Raw genomic sequence first — 19,168 nt, forward strand, 5'->3', positions numbered from 1 at the left:
CAGAGGGAAATTTGAGACAAAGTGATTTTTGTATGTCTCTAGAAGGGGGGGGGGGGTATCATAGCTACATCAGCTACAGAGAACTACAGTGTGCCACCTAGCAACCACAGCCATATCTGGTTGTTTATGGATTATGTACAACAATAGCTGTAGAATAATTCAAGGTAATTGTTTGGAAATTGGTTCTAATTTCCACGGCCAATGGTGTTTCAACGTCAGAGTGTTTACAGAGAAGGGGGAGGGATAAACAGTGTTATGGTTGAAGGTGTTTGTTGCTGCTATTTCTCTCTTGACCGTTAGAAGTCCGAAAATGCCTATTGCCAATTGGGCCATATCAATTTTTTGCTCATATTAAATGTGATATATTATATGATATACTCAAGTATAGCATTACAATTAAAAGATGAAGTTTCCTTTAGCTTTAAGCTAGATGTATCCTTAGTTCAATAGGCCTTTAGCAAGTGCACTGTGAGCACCCAGTTAATCAGATTTTAAAAATGAAGTATGCACAGTATTATCATTGAAATGGGATCCAAGGTATAATTTATACATGAAATTTGATTGCAACTTATTATCACTTTGGATTACAACTTGGTTGTCATAATCAGTTACACCATTGCAGTTCCATACATTTAAATGCACATTGGCTACGTTTAAAATAAAATTGTACTGCTTACTGTATGGAAATAATGCTTGTACATTGTCATATGAATATGACATATGAATATGACAGTTGGCCTCATCAATAAATATAATCTCATTTCATGTGCAGAAAGATGTTCTATGCAAACAAAGTTAACCAGTTATTCTTATTTCGATTGTGACTTCATTTGTTAGCAGTTATATAATTTCTGTATCTTTAGAAAAGTGGGCAACTGCTAAAATATTACATAATTCTGTTAGTGTTGGGCATCTATGAGGTGTAAATGGCTATGTAAATAGAGTGTAAAAACAGTACATCACTTCAGGAGAGCGTGTGAATTGCCTTGCACAGTAATGCCCAAGCACACAAACCCTGCTGTATGAATTTCATCCTTTTTGAAGTCTTGTTGGTTTTTATTACAGCATCTATTCCTTACACAAGGCAATTCCACCATAAAAAATAGCTCTTAAAATGGCTGACATTCAACCCATCTAACACTGAGGCGTGTGATGTCATCTTCACACTTGTGAATATAGACCCTGTGTGCTAATAGTCTTCTGTAGACCTTTCCTGAAAAGTGTGTTTGGATGGATTGGAGCTTGGTATTATATTACAATTTGTTTCAATTAACATTTTGCTGTTGTTTCACTGTGTAGCAAAAGCGATGGTGGAGCAAAATAATATCTTTATTTAAAATTGAATTCCTCACAGATGCCATAATATTACTGTTATTAAAAACTATAACCTAGACTTTTTGGTATCTTTATTTCAAACCAATAGACTTTCGATTGTGGGGAATTAAGTCTTATCTGTTACTCTTTTCAGAGCTTTCTTAGAGGGAATTATTTATCTGTAGAAAGTGAATAAATCTTTCTCTCCCGTATCTCGCCCACAAACTAATTTCAATTTGAAATGCTAAACTGCTACGATAACCATGGACCATATTGTATTCTTAATGAACAGACATTAGTTTCTCAACAAAAGGATTGAGAACAGCAGATGTTACGTGAATCTCGCACCTATTTGTTATATTTTTCCTTTTGTGTTTTATGGTATACCATCCTCTTAATCAACCAGTACCAGGTCGTCAATGTCTGATGCTGGTGCATGGCAACCTGAACACCTACTCTCCTGAACTTGGTGCTTATCTGAGTATTTCTGGTATTTATGCTCTCCAAAAAGAGTTGTTACACATGAAGTTGATTAAACTAGGCATGTTGCTATGGAAAAAACCACAACAACCGGAGAACAAACATCTGGCAGGGTTTGGTGTGCTGAAAGACTGCAGCCAAGTGCAATTTCCCTTGAATTTATCGCTCTGTTATCTCTGCTATCTTTTTTCTAGCTTCTTCACCCAGCAGTTAAGCTGAGACTCCGAACAAACACGGTGCCTTTTGCTCCGATTCAGTAAGAAAAGGCGCTTGCAGCACGGGCCCATCGTTGCCTGGCAACAGGCTCCCGCCACCCCTGGAATTAGTAGGGTTTCGGCAAGCCCACTCACTCTCAACAGCTTACCTGCAGACTCCTTTGGGAGTCTCGTTCGCTCGCGGCTCATCCTCCTTGGTCCGGGGTCTGCTTTCTGATTTCTCCCAGATAAGTTGAAGAGAAGTTGAAAAGATTGGGTGGTGGGGGCATTACTTTGAAAAGTGGACCTCACCTTTAGTCTAACTGCGATTCACTGCCTGTTGGGGTTTTCTCTATTATCCTCTGTATTACACTGCAATTCTTATATCTTTTTTGTTAAATAAATGATTGCCAATGAGATCAGACATTTACTCATTTGCCAATGGGAAATTTCACTTGTCAAGCAAAAACTTAAAACAAGGTAATCATCTTTACCTTTAACTACTTTTAACTACTTAAACCTCTAGAGTATTTTATAGTACTTTTAAGTCTCATTACAAGCCTATGCTTTGTTGGTGATAAGACCAGTGTAATACAGTGTAATAATGTAAGAGTGGACAGAGGAGTCTATCTTGTGTTTGTTTTTCATATAAATTTTGTCATGGTAGCCTGTGAGATCTCCCAGGGGCTGAGCAGCTGAGAAACCATTATTAAGAAATCACTGATAGCATTAATAAATAGGTCAAAAGTATTACATATGTGAGAAAGATCCTTAGATTTTGAGGGAACCTTTGATCTGAAGGTTCCTTAGCCCTATCAACTTGCCCCCTTGGGGATCAAAGTAGAAGCGTTCATGTTGCAATCCCTGTCAAGTAATACTTGGTATTATCTGCAAATTGTAAACGATGTCCAGAAGCTCAACAGATGCCAGAAGCCCCTTAGTCTGCAGAAAGAAGAGAGGCCAATGCCCAACTTTGAGGCCAGCACTGACTATTATATCTTTAAATATTGAAGGGCTTATCATTGTGATATTCTCTGCCTACAAGAAACCCACCATGGACCTAAAAACCCTCGCCCTCGTATGGAAGGTATGACCACCCTCACAGAAAGACCTCATGAGAAATACGGAAGCATCATACTAGCAAAAAATTGGACAATCGCATCAGAATATCAAAGAGCGAGAAAAACACCATTGAAGTCCTAATCGCTGAGCTCCGAGGAGTTACCGTCACCTCAGTTTACAAACCACAACATCCCAAGAGGCTGCCGCACTCAATATATCTCGGGCCTTGATGCTCAAAGTACCAAACTATATGAGAACCCTCCAAATACACCAAAAGGCAGAAGTATCTGAGAGGTGAAGGAAACGTGTACAGACATTTATAGAACCAAATCCCACCTGGTTATGAAGCTATGGGTGCTTTCTGACTAACATTGGAGTTTATTTTGTAATCCATTCAGCCGTTTTCGAGAAAGCAATCTATTTGCTGGGACTAAGTGAATGTCATCTTGTGCTAGGTCATTTCAGTACTACAGTATTTGGACTTGCTATAGATAGATATTAGATAGATATAGATAAACCTGTAATTAACTTCATTTTGAAATAAATTTCATTTGAAATGTGATGCAGGTTAGTTAGAAAGCATTAGTACTCCTTTTTCGAGAGTTTTTGGACACTTTGGGCATGCTTTATAAAAACATACACTCATATATGTGAATAAACACACTTGAAGGTTAATTTTCTTTACATTTTGTAGAAAAATAAGCTTTTCTGATCTTTCATTCGTCTGGACAAAAAAATATGCAGCTGTTTTGTATTTGGAGAGATTTTGGGACACTTGAGGACATCTGGGTACAGTTTTGGGAAAACGCATGTGGAATTTGAATGCCTGTCGATATCTTTACCGAATTTTGTACACAAGTTTACATCAAGTTTGTGCACAAATATAAAGTTGGGTAGGTCTTTTGAGATATTCAGTGCTATTAAAAACATAAGGAGTTTTGTAATTTCTTTGGTAGTTTTGTGTACACAGCATGTACATTTGTTCTGTCTTAAATGTCTGAATGGTACAACCCTCTTTTTTAATTTAAGTCTTCAACCATGTGTGTGCAGTAAATAGTTTTTGATATATTGACACTTTTCCAGGACTAGTACAAAATGGGTGGAAATTGCCCTCTAGGGGACAAAGTGGAAAGGGTTCTTTTTTTTTTGTCTACTCCTGATGTATGGAGGTAAATTTTTTTTTACATTCACCCTAAACAGATCAAATATTCGAATTATCCCATAATGTGATATGAATGTCCTGTACTGACAGAAATGTTAGTCTCTGATTGCCTGTCTTCGTCCGTTAATGACACAGTCATAAGACAGAGTGAAGGTAGTGAACTTTGATCTCCCCATATAATCACCTTCCTTGTTCATCATACATACATCATTGGATATTTGCATCTTTAATGTTAGCCATTATTATGTTCTTTGCTTAAAGCATATGAATAATTTCTCTCTGATATGCTAATATTAATACTTTGTCTTGTCTCCTCCACAGGAAGGATCTAGAATACCTCAAAGGTAAGAGCCCAGCTTAAGCCGGTCTTTGTGTGGATAGTAATTGGTGCCTGGTGACATTTTTTGCAGATCTCGTACAGTGAAACAGCCCTTAATTAGCCCTTCCCCTGCCCTGGTAATGAAAGGCTATCGCCAACTTTCAGCTGTGAAGACATGTGATTGTAGTGCTTGGAGCTGTCTGCTCCCTGTCTCCGCTTGTCTCTCTGCTTGTCTGATAGGCTTTAGACGCTGGACGTCAGTGCTCTTCATAACTCAAGTGTGCCGTTTCTGGTAGCTGGTACTTTATTCTGTCAGCTGTACAATGCAGGCCCTGATATACATCTTCGACCAATGGCATCAGCTGACAAGGCTGTATTTCCTGCATTTGATGTGTAAAAACTCCAAACTTGGTTGGGTGAATGTAGTCCTAAAGACGTGTTAAATTAGCATTTGTGATGATTTCATGCTCACAAAACAGATGTTTCAGTGTCAATATTTTTCCATTGTAACACATGAAATTACCTCTATATAGAAGCAATTATGTGGACATTGACATTGCAAAAATGTGATGCTCATCATTGAAATTGTTTTTAATTACTTTGTAGAGTATGTATATAAGCATTTGGCTATTGGCTATTTGGTAGATATTCAACCTAATGGCTTTACAGTATACAACAAAAAAGGGTGTCATTCCTACAAGGCTGGTAGACCATTCTGTGTGAACATGCCACTGAAGCAAGTGTTAACAAATGCTCCACTTGGCTCTGGCTCTGTCTGAGATATGTGTCAGCTGATGGCTGCCACGCACTCACTGACATTTTTGCATCGTGTAATATGTAAATGTAAATGAAAAAGTACCTAATCCGAGCCCCTCTGCTGGGAAATATACAGAAATTTCCATTTAAACAAATGGGAGAAGATGAGCTTATGGAGCACTTTCATTCCTCCCAGAATGCCTGTTTACACAGAAGGACTGTATTTTAGATTTATTGAAGCAATAATGTATTGTCTTGTGTGCAGAATGATATCCTTATTTCAATTAAGTGGTCCTGGTTTGATCTCTATGGTGCCTTTCATCAAATACTAGAACAGTTTGTCAAACGGTAGTCCATGTGTATTGGAGCAACCCTGAAATGACCACTTTTGTGTTATAAACCTGAGCTCCTTTTGGAAATTGGAAAAGTAAAAAAGATGAATTGAAGGTGCAACTATTGAACAGCCAATTAAAGTGAGCCAGAAAAAGAGGTGAGATGAATTGAAGTTACCAGAAATTAGCAGTACAAAGTTACCAGTACAAGGTGTATCTAGGCTCCAATTCTTTTCTCATCACACACCATACACACTCTGCTGTGATTGGTCTAGATCCCTCATTGCAAATGTTTGGTCCAATTGCAGTCAAGTACATGTTTTTTAAGAAGTGTTTTCCCCATGGTTCTCCCGGTGAGACTTCGAGAACAATAAAGAATGCAGCAGTGGAAAATATCAGTGAACTGCATTGCTATTGAAAACATACTTCAAAACAGAATCCCACTCCTTGCCCCACCTACACTGCTAGATGAGGTATTGAACATTACGATTAGGTCTACAATTTCTATGCCCTGTGCTGATTTCTTCATGTTTGAAACCACAAGAACAGTGACTGTGCTTACTCCAGCTTTGCTACAATAATAGGGCTTTAGTTCACTGGCAAATAATTAGACCTAAAACTGTTATTTAAATTAAGTGTGGATTGGCCATGCAAGCAAGTTGGTTGGTAGTTGTTTAAGTGAGACATATTTCACACGCATCTCGTCAAGCCAATTCACCCCTTCCGTTTATCTCACAGCCGGTTCTCCCTTTATTTCTTCTCCCATTGTCGCTCCCTGGGGTTATTCCCCCCATTATCTGCCACCATAGTTACGGTGAAATTTGAGTAGGCTATAAGAGGAATCCAGAAGTACAATGATGACACCGTTTGAGAAGATTATTGCAGGAAGGGTGAACAGCTGTTGGAAGTCTAACTCCCTATGATTAAAAAATAGATCCCTTTTACTTCCTTTACAATTGTAAATGTGCCTATTACAGTGAAGTATATTATATGCTTTAAGTAAGTAACTCTACAATGGTATATTTTCAAGATGCTGTATAACAACTGTGGGTAAATATCCCTAAAAGTCAGATTCTGCTCTTAAAAGAGAAGATGGTTCCAAGTTGCTTCTACTGTGGTCTTGTATTACAGAACATAAATTTTTCCCCCTCTGAATTAAAATGAATTAAAATCAATGTGACATCCTTTTTGCTGCAGAGTAAATGCTTTTGATGTACATCAAAGGGTGCTGAATAAGTCTTAATTTCTCTGTAAAACAGAACTGATGGATAAGAAATGTGGGAAACTAGTGTTCTCATTATCGTACATGTGTGTTTTCAGTGGTTCATTTTTAAAGTTCCTTGTAATGGAAATGAACTCTTTGCCATGTTATGTTCTGTAGAGGACTGCTTAATTAGTCATTGATTGGCTGACTAATTACATAACGTGTCACTAGGGTGGCATGTATTTAAAATGTTGTGTAAGTTCAGCCACATGGAGGCAGACTGTTTAATGTACTGTGAGACTGCCCTTCTATCTCTATGGAACAAACACACAGCATGATATTTCATATCAACATAATTGTTAGTTTAAAGCTAAACCAAAATATGAGTAATCTGTAATACGTCTGTAGCCGATTCAAGCAAGTGTTGCATTTCAGCTTCAGGTATTTGCTGGTCATAGAAAAGCATTATGCTTACAGTACATGAATTGAAGTCCTCTTGTAATTTGGATTCAGATAATGCAGTTATTTTGATGTAACCTAAATGATTACCCCAAGGATAAAAAGCATTTGCACATATGCACACCTACTTTGGAGCAGAAATGTACAGCCTTTTTTTGCCCTGAAATGCTCATTTAGAACGTAGGGGAAGATGATTGTTCTGCTATCCGTGAGAACTATTGGGACAACCATGAAAACCATGAGTGCTTGCATTTTCAGTACCAGTGGAGTATGGAAGTGCTTTGTTACATTTTGGAAACTGAGTGCACTCTATTTAATGTATTTTAATTTAATAAATGGCAAACGGGCCTGTTGGACTTAACTTGAACGACAGGTCTCAGGCCATCTGTACTGCAAAGAAACTAGCCTTTTAGGCTTACCTAGACAGAGTTATTGACTGTTCTCAGATCAGCAGGTGGGTAAAGAAAACTGCCTTCGGGATAATACACAGCTGGGAATATCTGCTCTCAGACCAGCTGTACAAAGAGAAGGATGAGTTCATTCTCCTTTTCCCTCTCCCTTAAGGAGAGCTTGATACTCTGTGAGCTTGTTATGACATTGGCGTGTCAGGAAAGTGCTTTGAGGTAAAAGCCTGGTCCCAATGAATAATAAATCACCCATTCAATTCAATAACAGCTTCCCCGCTGATGGGAAATGCCCAGCAAAACCTCTACCGTGGGTTGCAATCCCAGGCCATAAATATTAATAGCCAATCGATACAAATCAAGATAGTTTGCCTTTTATAGACACAGGGTTGCATTTGGACAAAAAAACACGCCGTAGGATTTTTGTTTTCTTTTTACTGTAGGAGTACTCTGAATGAACCCATCGTTGCTCGTGTGTACAGTACGTTGATGTGTCTGTTATGCATTGAGCTCTTTGTTCTGTGGAGGAATATTTTAATGGGAAAGGAGGCCAGGTTCATAAAATAGCTGGAGCAGAGAGGGTTTGCCCTGGAGCGTTAAGCTTTGAAATCCTCCGCGATGGTCCTCCCAAGAGACACTACAGCCCCCTCCCCCCTCCCCCCTCCCCTCGAGACGTGGCAAACGCAGATGATGTTTTACACTCCATGTCATTTCGATTTTTTGGTGCGAATTCTCCAGTGCATTAGTTACGCCCAGGATTATGGTCACACAGCGGCATTACGATATACGATACTCTCCTCGTATCCTAATTCATACACTATCTATGGTGAAGAGGGGAAATTTTAATACGAAAGGGACCCCTTTGACAGTGGGGAAATTCAATCAAATATTTACCAGTGTGCCATGTAAAAGTGTTTTCAGAATTCTTTGGTTTAAAGTTGTGCTCTGCTGCTATTTGTAATTCATTTAGATCACTTCGCCAGTGAGTAATATATCTTTGCTGGAGACCCTTTCAAAGTTCTCAAAGGGCAAATGTGTTCTACAATTTCAGTTGGCAAATTCCACAAGGGCTAAATTATAACTGAGTTTGAAGTGCATTTAGGAGAAGCGATTCAATACGAATACATTCTCCGCTGGCCCAAACGGAGCGCTTTTATATGCGAAGGGGCAGTTGTGAGTCAGCCATAAATCAAGGCAGTTAAACAGTCTTATGTGGGCTTCGCATTCTGGTTGATAATAGCATGATGACCAAGTGTTTGTGGTTTTTAATTATTATATTTTGGAAAAATTTGGAATGCACAGTTCAGGTGGCACCATTGTCACAATGCTGTTTCGGAAGGAAACATGCTAGACCCTGTTTCCCCTGAAACGCTCACCAACTGCTGTGCAGTCAGGATAGCGGTTGTGGAACTTGGTTGGATACTCAGAGCTTTGCCAGTGATCTCATTAGTATAGCTAATTCAGTAGGTTAATCCAGTCATGTTGTGTTTTTTGTCCTTTGCCCATAATGTCATTTGCTTCACATTTTATACAGGATTATGTGAGTTACCGCTACAAAGGATCGTCTCTGTCCAAATCTCACCCTCTTTGTGTGAAGGACATTTTCAGCAGTTCACTGAAATTGCATCACCATGAGCCATTGATGAGTACAGCAAAGCAGACAAACATCTGATTTGTTCTTCTTTATGTTTACCCTAAATGTCTTACAGTCTTGCAGAAACAAATACCAGCCAAAGCCAAGGCAGCTGAGGGTTTTTAGGATAAACAGATATTGCTCTAGCTTATCCGTGAGATAAATTTAATTACTCCCTCCGGTGAAGGTGGAAACTTACCACTGGTAACCAATAACAACACATGTTTCTCTATGTAATAGATGTAAGTAATAGGTGTATGTAATCTAATTTATACAAAGTAGAGTGTGAGCACTGATAACTGCCTGTGGCAGTAACAGATAGGATTTTTCTAGATTAAAGGTTTCCATTTAAACAGACTTGCTATAATTCTCAAAAAATATTATTTTGTCTCTATATTTTCCTGAACTGTAGCCTGTATATGAGTGTTATCTGTTACATGATCATTGTAATCTGTTCTATTGGAATGCATATTATTTCTTTATGCTTCATGTAATGCATTGGTTGACATTTGTAGGGCAAATAATTAATCTGTTTTCAAATATAGGTTTAATGTTAGCACCCAGAGGGCTATATGTTAACTGAGTCTGTACAGCTGCATATGGCAGCTGATGACAGTGGATCATATAATTTTTCATATATACAGTGAGCTCCAGAATTATTGGCACCCTTAATAAAAATGGAGAAACAAAACTGCATATAATAAACAATTCCATATAATAAATGGATAATATTTAAACATACAGAAAAATGATGTACTTTTATTAAAATATTTCGTCTCATATTTGAATGTTTTTTTTTTTTGGTAATCTCATTTTTCTGAAAACCACAGGTGCCAACATTTTTGAGGTAACAAACATGCAAAATCCCTTTGTCAACCATCAGCATGAGAAAAGCCAAAGAACTGTCAATTCAGATGGCACAGATAGTAATTGTTTTTAAAAAAAACATAAAACATAGTGAATGGTTCCAAACTTGCCAGGAAGAGGATTCAAGTGCAGGAAGTGCATATTATCTCTAGAAGCAAAACCAAGCATCTTGCCAAACCTCATTGGAATTACAACTGGAAGAGAGTGCTATGGTCAAATGAGACAAAAATGGAACATTATGGCTGTGTACACCATCAACATGTTTGGCAGCAAAATGGAATGCATACTTAGAACAGCAGAAATCCCATGAAAAACACGTCTTCTGACCTGAAGAGGGGCATGTCCGAAGGATGATTTTGAAAGGTTCTGCATAGAGGAATGGTCAAAAATGTTTTCTTTAACCTTTTACAAATTATAGGAAAACACTCATGGCTGTCATCTTTGCCAGAGGTGTTTGCACAAAGTATAAAACCAATAAATGTTTTTTGGGGAAATATCTTTATTTGCAAATTGTAAGACTTTAGTTGATTCCATTGAAATGTTCGAAAATAAAGCTTATGTCAACTGTTATTTTTTAGGGGTGCCAATAATTCTGGAACCCACTGTATTATGAAAAGTTACAAATCTTAATGCATTTGGAAAATGTGTATAGTTTCCTTGCTAGTTACTGAAATATCGTCTAAGACAGCGGTCGGCAACCCTGGTCCTGGAGAGCCGCAGGGTGTGCTGGCTTTCGTTGTTACTCTGCACTTAATTGATCAATTAAAGTAGTCGATTACTCAGTTAACTGGCCGCACCTGGTTTTTTGGGTATGAATCAGTTGCTGGTATTAAGGTGAAAACAAAAACCAGCACACCCTGCGGCTCTCCAGGACCAGGGTTGCCGACCCCTGGTCTAAGAAATGGATAGATGGGGTAGCCATGCCATCTGGAGACAGTGTCAGTTATCTCCATCCTTTCCCAGCTACAAGCTCTTATTAAACATTTTAATTAATTCAACAGAATATGGTTATATGCCATCATTTCAAGTAAGGAGCAGTAATTAGTTAATTTCCAGACTCCTAATTCCATCCCATGGATCCAGGCTAAATGCTCCTCTAAAACATTCAAAGGGGAACATCTGACTTAAAATAATGTCCGGTGCACCTGGACGTTGTGTTACTGCATTTGTATAGCATGTACGTTCTCTTTAATTTGCCTCCTTTGCTTTATGCTAAGCAAGGTCAAGGCATTGACTCAGACCGCTCAAAGGTCTCTGTCAGCCTTCAGAGTGCTTTTAGCATCCACATCCCTGCTCATCAAAGACGATAAATCAAAGCAAACGAAGCAGATTGACAACAGAAGGGCAACTGTCGGGAGAACATTGAGATGAAGCCTACAGGAGTGTTGAAACCTACCAAAGTCAATGCCCTCTGTATGTCTTCTGTCTATTCTAGGTAAAAAGTCTGAATGTTAGGATGAATGGATGTTGCTTATATATTTAGCTTTATGTGCAGTGTTTTTTGATAGGGTTGCATTCCTGTGGACGCTATGACTCTTCTTCCACTGGGAATTTAGAGATGCAGAGCTGGCTTGAAATTGGTCCGGTCATCTGAGAAACTTGCTTATGATAGGTCGACCATCATGAAAAGAGGTCTGTCATTTGAATGTTTGACCTATGATGCTATCGAGTTTAAATAAAGTATATAATAATAATAATAATAATAATAATAATAATAATACCCCCCCGGTTTGGTTCTGGCCAGAGGGGCAGTGGTCGCACCTCCAGCTCTTGTAGTTAAATTCAAACGAGCCTTCCCTCCTCCCGTTGCATCATTTCCCCCAGGGCTTTGGTTGGCATCTGTCAGTGTTGAGCCCGAGGGGTTTTCCTGGAAGGCATTGGAGCACCTGTTCCTGGGAGCAAAGGTCAGAGAACAAGAGAAAGTTAGGAGGGGGAGGGGGGGGGGGGTTGTTGGGAGGAATTATTGAATGCACATAGCCTCACATCACCCCCTGTTGTCAGCGGTGTTGAGCATTATTTGGTGGAATAGGATTACGAGTCAGCATTATGCGCCTAGGACACGGAATGACATTACCGCCAGGTCTGGGGCTCGTGTTTGTTTTCGCGGAGTCTGACTGAAGCCCCCCCCTCCCCCCCCCTCAGCGGGGCCGGTAAGTGGTACGTTCCAGCTACTACTAGCCCGGCTCCACTGCCAGCGTCTCCACAACGTTGTCAGTCGGCAGGCAGCTCTGCACCGAGCCCTGAGAGCGGGTGTGTGTGTGCGAGAGGCAGCGTGGGGGGAAGAGCATCGGCATCGCGTGCGTACGTGTGTGTGTGTGTGCGTGCGTGTGTGTGCGTCTGTGAGTGTGCGGCTCCTCCTGAGCTCTCCCTCCCCGGCCTCAGAGGATGAGCGGAGGGCCGGCAGCGCCGTAGACCGACCGGAGTTCCACCGCGCCTCCTCGCTCCGATCCGCTCCCCCCCCGTCAGCGCAGGGATGTCTTCTCCGGGATCCGCCGACGGCAACAAGAAGGATTCCTGTAGGTCCTCTGCACTCCTCCTATTCAAAAATAATCTACAGGTTTACTTTGACTGCGCCTTAAATGCTCAGTGCGTTTTGCGTTCAGAGCGGGTTGGTGCCTTTCTTAGCGGTGTTTGTAAATTGTGGCTGTAAATTGTGTATTAGGTGTGTACAGTAGGCAGAAAGTGTTTTGCTCAGCTCCGGGGGGACTGTGGTATTGCGGCTTGGCCTCGCCAGCAGTTGTCACAGAAACGGGCACTGCTGGGATTGAGGGAGAAGGGCGGACTCTCGCTCTCCACCTCTCTTTCTGTCCTACTCTCTTTCCTCCTCTCCTTCGCTTTAAATGCCGACTGCTCCTGGTGTCCGTGCAGAGCTCAGCGGGGTGTCATGTGATGCAAAACTTGCATTAAACTCACAGCACGAGACTCAAATTAAACTGTACTTTCGTGTGATACTGTTGGAAGTATGTCAGCGTATATCAGATGTTGCTTTGGTACCTTGAAAACCTAGTCCTGATGGGTGATGACAACAACAAGAGCAGTGTTAAAAACGACGACGCTGATGATGATGATGATGAAGACGGCAGCGATAGCGGTGATGACGGTGACAGTGTTTGTCCACTTTCTTATTCCGGTTTGAAAGTTGTGAAGCTAACAGCAGCGAGAGCAGGTGCGCTTGTGGAGGGCCAGGTGCAAGGGCTCTGATGTCTGATCCTCAGTGAGTCCCGTTAGCGCTTCCCTATTTGGCTGTCCTCACTGAGAGATTAACTGTCGGGATTCACTAGGACAGTTTCTGATGTGAACGGGGGCAAGTGACAAACTGTTGTGCCTCTCTACATCTCATGCTGCCACACAGGACACTGGGTGTGGGGACACTCATCGATCAGGCCCAGAGAAGGAGGCTGATTTTTATTGTTGTCTTTGTCGATTTTGGCGGTCTCCTGAGACCCCGGAGCTGATTTACCGTTCTTCCCCCTGTTCTGGCAGAGCGGCCGTTATGGTTCCCTCGCCCACCCCGTCTGTCCGAGAGCACTCACACAGACCTTTAATTAACTTGATGGGCCCTGCGCTCACCCCAAACAGGGAGCAACAATTCATTCGCAGAGGCCTCAAATCTGAGATGGAGGACGTGACAGCCAACAGACCGAGCCAGGTTAAGTAGCAACAACAAACCGAAAATCCAAAAGTTCCACGAACGCATTCGGAGCTACTTCAGCTTCTCCAGTTGGAAAGGCAGAATATCGAACACTCCACATAATCACGGCGCGCGGACGCTGTGAGTTGCTTTTTGGGTTAAACTTCTCAACGTATTTTGTGTTTGCGCTTGACGTTCTCGGAGCCGCGGAGGTCAGGGATGAGACGAAGATGCAGCAGGATCCTCGTGGGCGGAAGCACACGGAACGTTCTGTGAGAGCGTGGCGGCCCACGCGAAAGTCTCGGTGTTCAGCGTTTAACCGACTGCACATCGCGCCTCTCACTCCCGCGTCTCCTGACCCTGCACCTCTTCCTGTTCCCATTCAACGCTTTGCCACAAAGACCGAGCGTATTTGAATTTGCATTAAATATTAATTTCAATTAAAACAGTCTGGTGCTGTAGCAGTTAGCCTCTGCTCCACGTTAGTAAGAGACCACATCCTGTAGGGCATGTCTTATTTCTTCTGGTCACGACGTGGTTTTATATTTTTTTAAGCGGCTTCTGGTTAATTGTGAACTTAACGAATGAGGGATACCATGGAGGCCAGAAGGGGTTGGGCCGGGGTGGCTCCTGGAGGTAAGTGGCAGTAGGGTTCCTGTTTATAAATGTGCAGGCTGAGAATTTATGTGAGGAAACTGTTTAATACTGAACATATTAGTTACAGATATATTATTCAAGGCACTAAAGGATGCCGCATATTGGGTAGCCTACAACTGGCCCTGCAGTTGGGAACAAGACTGTGCTGAGAGGGTGAGCTCAATTCTGGGAGCATGGATCTTGCATTTCACTTGCCGAAAAGATAAGCTTCACATATTTCACAGCAAAAGGCTGCAGTGTTTTCGTCTCGAGACTTAAAATCATATTTTTTTCTCTCAGGTAGAAAGTATTACTGTTTGCTTGACAAGTGACATTTATTTAACACATTGGCAAATCTTGAAATTAGAAACTCAATATTTTTGTCTTATTTTGCAAAAAAGCAATAGAAACTAGATTTAAGTTGAAATATAAGACTATGATACTTGACTTATAGTTTGGGTTTTGCAGTGTGAGAAAAATACTTGCTGAAATATTCACTAAGCAGTAGTCGGGATGCTTTGTGTGAGATTTTATTCTACGTTGTTAACCAAAATGTTCTTTACCAGTCCTGTACAACTCTCCCCACTGTTATTGATGGTCTCTCACTCAATTAAGGTGCTTGTTACTGAACCTGGGCATGTTCTTTGCACTGGAGCATAGACCTGGCAGTCTTACAGGTGGAGAGAGAGAAAGCGGGGGAGAGAGAGAGCGAGAGGGGACAGAGTGGGGGCAACTTGGCACATGCTAGAGAGCAAAAGGGAGGGGGAAGAGAGAGAATGAGAGAGGTCATCTGCAGTTAATTGGCAGGCAAAGTCTTACAGACCAGAGGATGAAAATGGAAGAAACCTCCATGAAAGTTAGGTATCTGCCTGTCATGGGCATTTGTCACGAAACAAGAAAAGAGGGCTGTGAGATGCGGCCATTAACCACGACAGCCGACAGGCCATCATGTGAGGAACAGGAATGTTTGAGGCTGCCTCGCTGCCTTGTGCTTTGAGCAGAATCCATGAGGGCTATTAGAAGCTGGCACACAGCGCTGTGCTTTGCTGGACCAGTTCCAGAGTACGGCCAGCTGCCGTTCGATGGGACACTTTTCTGTAAGCAGAAATGAGATTCGATCCCGTCTTGGGTCCGGCTCGACGCTCATTGATCGCCTCGTCACCTGTGACGCGTTTGTATTCTGCCAGCTCTTACCTCAGTACTAGGTGATAGTCTCCAGACCTCAAAGGAAGCGGTGCCGTTGGGCAACACTTTGCATCGTGATGATTTTGAGAGCGAAATGCGGTTAGAATAGTGGCCTATGAAGGACGGCTCTCACTCGCTCGTCTTTCTGAGCAGGGGTTTAGCTTGTCAGCGGTAATCGGTGTGCGGAAGCTAACGAGCGGCTTGTGTGTTTATTTTTTTCCCTCGTGTGCGAAAGCGGGAAAGCGAATGTGACAGTCCGTCAGAGGCGTTTCCGTCCGAACGTGGCGTGGCCCGTCTGCGCTCATCTCCCTGCAGAAGTGTGGGCGGTAATTAGTTTGCATGGTCGACCGGTTTGCGTGACACGATGGTGGCAGGTGCAGAGAGATGAACCGCTAACAGGAACCGCTAACTCTTCTGAGGGCTAAAGAGGCGCTCTGAGCCCAGGGGACGCTGGGTAATTGCAGGCCCCGCAAGAGGCCTGGAGAGGAGAGATGGATGTCGTACCCAGCCCTAAGAAAAAGAGTAGTCTGGAATTAGAGTAGCTCATACATCCTCACATCTGTCTCTACAAAGCAAAAATCCTCCATCTCTCCTTACTTGAACTTACTTGAACTGAAAATCAGATGCTTGTTGAATGTCATGGCCAAAGATTACCACAAGGTTAATAAACAGAGAACAATAACAGTGGCAGTATTGTGAATGCACAATTATTCCGTGTGGGACCGGTCAAACCAAAGAGTACGCTAAAAAGCAAAAAGACCCATGACTAACAGGTGACTAACTTCACAGATCTGTGGAGTTATTCACTGCAGCTGACAACAGTTCCCTCCTTATCAAAGACGGAAGGGCAAAGAATCCTGTAATCCTGAAAGGGAGAAGAAGAAAAAAGCAATTTGAAAGAGGAATTTAAACTCCCTCCTCCCACGCAACCTGCCCTTTACGGTCAGCGCCTGCGCGCCCGTCGCGCTACTGTGCCTCTTCCCCGGGAGATAGCGTGTCCGCGAGCCACGCTTTTATTTTGTAACCATGTCATTGTGTTTTAATAATTCAGTCACGGCTGCCTCTGCCACCCTGGTCTTTAACGGCGGTGTGATAGATGGTGTGATAGAAACGCCTCCTAGGCCGGTCCGTCCTCCGGGAGGAGGAAGAGCCGATTCACATGTGGAACGCCGCCTGAATGATGGACTACGCCGTCTAATTGCTTCTGAAGTAGCGCTCCTTCAAAGCTCTGCCGGGGGAAGAGTAATGGATACGCGAGAGTTAAAAAATTTTACGCTCCGTTTTTATGACCACCCGCCTGGTAGATTATGTTTGTCTTTGCCAGAATTCTGTATCGTGCGTGTTTTCAGGAAACGATGCAAACGGCTGGCGCTGTAGTCAGCTGATCTAGTTGGAGAGCGTTCTGTTGTAAAATCCCTTCGCGTTGGCTCGTAAAAGAAAATATGATGTTGTTGTGCTGTCATTTGCTACCTGTGCTTAGTAGAGGAGTAAAAGAGGTTTTGGTTTTTTTTGTGCTCACGTAGCTCTGTGGTGAACTCAGGGCTTAAGGTGAGTAAAAAGGTGAGGCTTAGTATAAATAATATTTTACTTGAATACATGATATAATGCGTAATATTTGAATTTAATGAAAGCCATTTTGGTGGACCATCTGCACATTAACATGTGCTCAGCATTTGGATTTATTTTCTTTTTTTGGACACATTTTTATTCACTCTTTTTCTTCCATGATTTGGAATGCCCAATCATGACTATGTTATTCTTCCCTGTCACAACAATATCCTCAATTCATTACGAACCCTAAAGTGAGTGCAACCAGCCACCACTTCTGTTCACTATGCAGTCCACCAACAGAGCTGTAAAGCTACTGCTATAGAGAACTAGACTTCTGATTCAATCGCGATGGATTTGTCTGATTCACCACAGGGGGCTGCCGTTGCCAGATGATGCAGAAAATCCACTTCTGATCAAATCCCTCTATTTATGAGTTAGGTTAGACTCCTGACCACAGTCAGCACTGTGTTGGTCCAGATTCCATTCGTTCTTTGGCAGCTCACACCATGAGCTGTCGTCCAAGGGCAATTTTTTTGCAGCACTTTACACATTTAGTTAGTCATCTGTGTCTTGGGTGGTTGGATGTAATAAAGGGCTGAAATGACTCCTTCAGTTACTTACTTACTTACTTCACCATCCCCAAACTGCACTACTGCTGAACAGGCCTTTTCTATTACAGATCAGCCTGGCCACAACCCTTTATCTTTATCTTTACGTGCTAACGTGCTAAACTTGCTTAAAAGATTAATTTTAACGCGCCTCCTGCTCTTCCCAGTGACATTCTGATTGGCCAAATGCTATGCATTTTATTCTCATTTCTGGTGCAGTGAAATTCACAAGGGTCAAATATTTTCCTAAAAGTATAGAAAGAAGTCTTTAATTCAATCACCTCTATCAGTAATAGTTCACTGCCTCAGATGGACACCAGGCTGCTCATTGGTATGCGGTAGGCATGATTGATGTCTCTGCAACGTGCATTTCTGTGAATCAATCTGTATGAATTTGAAAATCGGTGCTTAGGGCCTTGTCGAGAAGCATGTCACCCTACAGATAATCAAATCTGAAGTGACATATTGGCTGCACAACCTCAAAGAGGGCATCCTATTTTTAAAAACACTTCCCTTTTCAGGTTGTGTTGTGCTTTCGGGGCTCTCGAGTCTGGTTTAATGGACTTGACAAAAGCACTCTGGAACAAACAGATTTTTTAAATGAGATCAACTTTGAGAACCAGTCAGTGTATTAAGAAATGCATTGCTCACTATGAATAATTCAGTTTTTCCACACAAAAAAAGAAGGTTTATGTATTGTGCTAGTCTCACATTGAATCTTTTGCAAGTCAGTTTCCTTATTCAGTCAATCGTTCGACCTGTATGATGCTACACCAAAGAGTAGGGCCCAGAATATATGGAGCTAAAATGGACAACAAGTCATACAATTAGATGGTAATGTTAGGCAGGGACTGATAGCATGAAAGTGCTTGGCATTAGCATCCAAAAATAAAGTAGCAGGCTAATGACCATCTTGCACTACCAGACAATTAAAGCTTTCATCTTGAAAGCCACACTCACCCCCCTTGTCATGTCGCTAAAGGCCAGATGCTGCTTCCTTCCCGCTTTACGATCCTCCAGTTGGCTACATGGTCATTGCTTTAAGGTCCATTTTAAAGGTGGTGCCGTCCGGATGAAGGCACAGACTGACCAGGGCAGTTGCTACTGTGTATTGAGTGCAGGAACATCGTTCAGACTGAAAACAATGCAATGCTGTGGTCTTTTTGCCTCGCCCAGTGAGACTCACTGTTAGGCATCAGCCTCCAGGGTCACTCCATTCACAGCCAGCGCTTTAGCTGGATAAGCTAACCCAGGAAGTCTATGTTAGCATTTTCCCATTATCCTCCAGTGGGTTTAATACTTTATCTAAAAGAAACAGATACTGTTTCCACCTTGACTTTCCTCTGTGCCTGTAATGGATTGTGCAACTTC

The 19,168-nt window shown here is 41.9% G+C and overlaps 1 protein-coding gene across 2 annotated transcripts in view; it reads left to right on the top strand.

The window, feature by feature from the left end:
• Positions 1–19,168, top strand: part of LOC133136341 (dysbindin-A-like) — a 77,522-nt gene that overhangs the window by 28,348 nt on the left and 30,006 nt on the right. For both annotated transcript variants that reach the window (XM_061253765.1, XM_061253766.1), the window contains exon 7: positions 4,534–4,556. In XM_061253765.1, coding sequence (XP_061109749.1) covers positions 4,534–4,556 — 23 coding nt within the window. The remainder of the gene's footprint in view (positions 1–4,533; positions 4,557–19,168) is intronic.

Source organism: Conger conger, chromosome 9, assembly GCF_963514075.1.
Source record: "Conger conger chromosome 9, fConCon1.1, whole genome shotgun sequence".
In the NCBI taxonomy this organism is placed as follows: Eukaryota; Metazoa; Chordata; class Actinopteri; order Anguilliformes; family Congridae; genus Conger; species Conger conger.